The 3,461-nt window shown below is 40.5% G+C and overlaps 1 protein-coding gene across 1 annotated transcript; it reads right to left on the minus strand.

The window, feature by feature from the left end:
* Positions 1-1,460: 1,460 nt before the first annotated feature.
* On the minus strand, positions 1,461-3,084 carry LOC141316562 (cadherin-7-like; the record flags this gene model as incomplete). Its single annotated transcript, XM_073832784.1, has 1 exon — positions 1,461-3,084. A coding segment is annotated over one exon (1,624 nt), but the record flags the coding sequence as incomplete, so codon positions are not given.
* Positions 3,085-3,461: the final 377 nt, after the last annotated feature.

Consider the following 3,461-nt stretch of genomic DNA (forward strand, 5'->3'; position numbering starts at 1 on the left):
GTAACCAATGTAGGACGTAGTTGTGCTTAATATTTTTTGGACCTGTGTGTGTGTGTGTGGGGGGGGGATTCTTTGATAAATAAAAAGTTAAATAGGACAGTGTTTATTCAAAAGAGTAAAATGTGAAAGATTTCCGAAAGATCATGTGACGCTGAAGACTAATGGCTGATGAAAATTCAACATTGTGTCACAGAAATAAATAATGAACTAAAGCATTTTAAAATAGGAAACAAAAAGTAGAAACTGCAATAATATTTCACAATATTACTGTATATTTTTTACATTTTTGATCAAATAAATATAGCCTTGATGAGCATAAGAGACTCAATTAAAAACATCAAAAATCATACTGATCTCACTTTTGAATAACAGTGTGTGCGCTTGTGTATATATAAGAGTAAACAGTACAATTTTTAATGTTTTTCTAAAGAAGCCTCTTCTGCTTATCAAGTTATCAAGTTGATCCAAAGTACAGCAAAAATAGTACAATTCCAACATATTTTTACTATTTAAAATAACTATTTGAATATATTTTAAAATGTAATTTATTTCTCAGATCAAAGCTACATCAGCTTAACTACTCCAATCTTCAGTGTAGCATGATCCTTCAGAAATCATATTCTAATATGCTGATTTGCTGAATGATCTATTATTAAATATTGGAATTATCATCAATAATTTAATTTAATCAAAACAGTTTTTTTTTTCAGGATTCTTTGATGAATAGAAAGATCCAAAGATCAACATTTATCTGAAATAAAAAGCTTTTGTAACATTATACACTATACCATTCAGCTTGGAGTCAGTTTTTTTTTTTTTTTTTTTGAGGACGTAAATTGTAGAAATGAACACTTATTTAGCAAGAATGCCTTAAATTGATCATAAAGACATTTACACAAAATATTTCTATTTCAGATAAATGATGTTCTACTGAACTTACATATAAATAAATAAAGGTGACTTGACTTGAACTTGCTATTCATCAAAGAAAATCTACTTGTTTTCAATATAATAATAATAAATGTTTTTTGGGCAGCAAATCAGAACATTACAATGATTTCTGAAGAATCATGAGACTGGGGTAATGATGCTAATATTTCAGCTTTGAAATCACAAGAATAAATAGTTTTTATTAAACGGTAAACACTTTTATTTTTTTAAATATACTTTTCAAACCTTTTGAATGTTTTATTTATTAAAAAATCCTGAAATAAATGTTTGATCCAACAAATATAGCCTTAGTTATCATTATTAGAGACTTTTAAAAACACTACTGGCCCCTCAAAGTTTAGTTCTCTGTCATACCACATCACTTCACAAATCAAACAATTCAAACAAACTGGTCAATGAAGGAACTACTGATTTAACAAACAAACCCACAAATTTAAAATAAATTTTATCAGCCCGTTTAATTAATGCTTTCATCTGCCAGTACATACTTCTAATGTTGGAGCCATTACCTCTGTGACAGTTGATGAACACCTTCTTCTGTCCAGCTACGTGGGCGTGGTCATTCTCATCGCCGATGGTGATAGTGAGTGTGTTCGTGACGGTCTTCGGTGGACTGCCGCTATCAGTCATGATGACAGGTAGAAGAAACTCTTTCTGTCTCTCTCTGTCGAAGGCTCTCAGGGCGGTGATGGTGGCTGTGTCATTCCCATTATCCTGCAGGTGGAAATCATTGCTGTAACGATACTCCAGAGGCACGGAGAAGGAAAAAGGTGAGCCATTCTCTTCTGAATCTCGGTCCACGGCTCTCAATAACGTGGAGGTCTGGTTAAGCCGGACAACCTGCGGGCCCAAAACGTTCTCCCACACCACTGGTGCATACGCAGCCTCAAACTCAGGGCCGTTGTCGTTGACATCCAGCAGAGCCATCTGGATAGTCGCGGTGCCAGTCAACGGTGGCGTGCCGTGGTCCGTCGCAAGTATAACCAAGTGATGCTGTGCGACCTTTTCCCGATCCAACTCGCTAGCCACAGTGACCAACCCTGACTGGTCCACAGTAAACAAATGGTAAGGATCAGACTCCGGAGCAATGCTATAAGTGATCTCACGATTCATCCCAGAGTCCAAATCGCTGGCAGCCACACTCGCCACGCTAGTTCCTGGAACGACATCCTCTCGTACAGCAGGAAGCTGTAGAAAGTGAGGGATGAAGACTGGCACGTGGTCGTTGCAGTCTTCCACCTCTAGCGTGCAGTGCAGCAAGCTGGAGTACTGCATATCCTCCACTTTGATGGTGAGGTTAAAGCGTTGCTCACCTGGTCTTTCGTAATCCAGATGCTTCTTGAGACGAAGGGTCCCGCGCTGCTCCTGCCGGTGGCTCACCATGTAAAACTTCTGTTCTGGATCACCAGCCACGACACTGAAGGTCAGCTGGCCATTCTCTCCAGCGTCCGCATCCTCTGCGGCAAGCTCTATGACTGGCGTGTTGGGCTCACTGCTCTCAGGGATGCGTACAGAGCACGATCTGTCCAGGAAACGTGGGACGTGGTCATTGACATCAGTCACGTGTATAGTGGCGGTGGCCGTTCCTATCATACCTCCACCATCTCGTGCTTCCACCACCAAGACGTACGAGTCAGTCTGCTCCCTGTCCAGGCCAGACATTGCCACTGAAACCGTCCCAGTGGCGGGATTGATGCTAAACACATCAGCTCCGTTGTTGGCTCCATTTAGGGCAGCATTACCTACAATCCTATAGGCCAACACTGCATTTTGTCCGACGGCCGCATCATCCAGATCAGTGGCTGTCATCTCCATGACGGAAGTGCCAGGCGGGGAATTTTCAGCTACGTCCCCGTGGCAACTGTCTGGGGCACAAGCAAAAATAGGAGCGTTGTCGTTTATGTCCCACACGTTGATAATGACATCGGTGAATCCTGTTAGTCCCTCGCCGCCCTCATCCGTGGCCAGGACCACAAAACGCCACACTGCCCGGGCCTCACGGTCTAATGTTCTTTGGGCATAAATCTTTCCTGTTACCTCGTCAATGATGAACTCGCTCTCAGCACCTTGACCATGAAGGGAATATCTCAAAGCCTCCTGGTCAGCATCCTTATCTGGGTCAGATGCTGTTACCTATGAAATCAAAGAGAATATATTAAAACATCATTCTGCAAACTCTAACATGTCTATCCATCCATCCTTTCATTCATCCATCTGCCCATGCATCTGTTTATCTGAAAGTAAGAAAGAAAGAAAAAGAAAGGCAGCAACAAAAACTGAACTCAAAACTTAAAACTCCCTCTCGACTAAGAAAATTAAAAAGTTAAGAAGTAAGATTACCGCCAACAACTTTTGTATAAAAAGATTAAACATTCGGATTAAAAATGAGCCTCTCACATCTTTGGACAAATAAAGTGATGTCACTCGCCAATTCAGACTTCTAATAATTATGCGTGAACCTCCAGAGACTCGATCAAAATGTTGAATGCATTCAGAAGAAGAAATCAATC

This window comes from Garra rufa, unplaced genomic scaffold (genome assembly GCF_049309525.1).
Source record: "Garra rufa unplaced genomic scaffold, GarRuf1.0 hap1_unplaced_101, whole genome shotgun sequence".
In the NCBI taxonomy this organism is placed as follows: domain Eukaryota; kingdom Metazoa; phylum Chordata; class Actinopteri; order Cypriniformes; family Cyprinidae; genus Garra; species Garra rufa.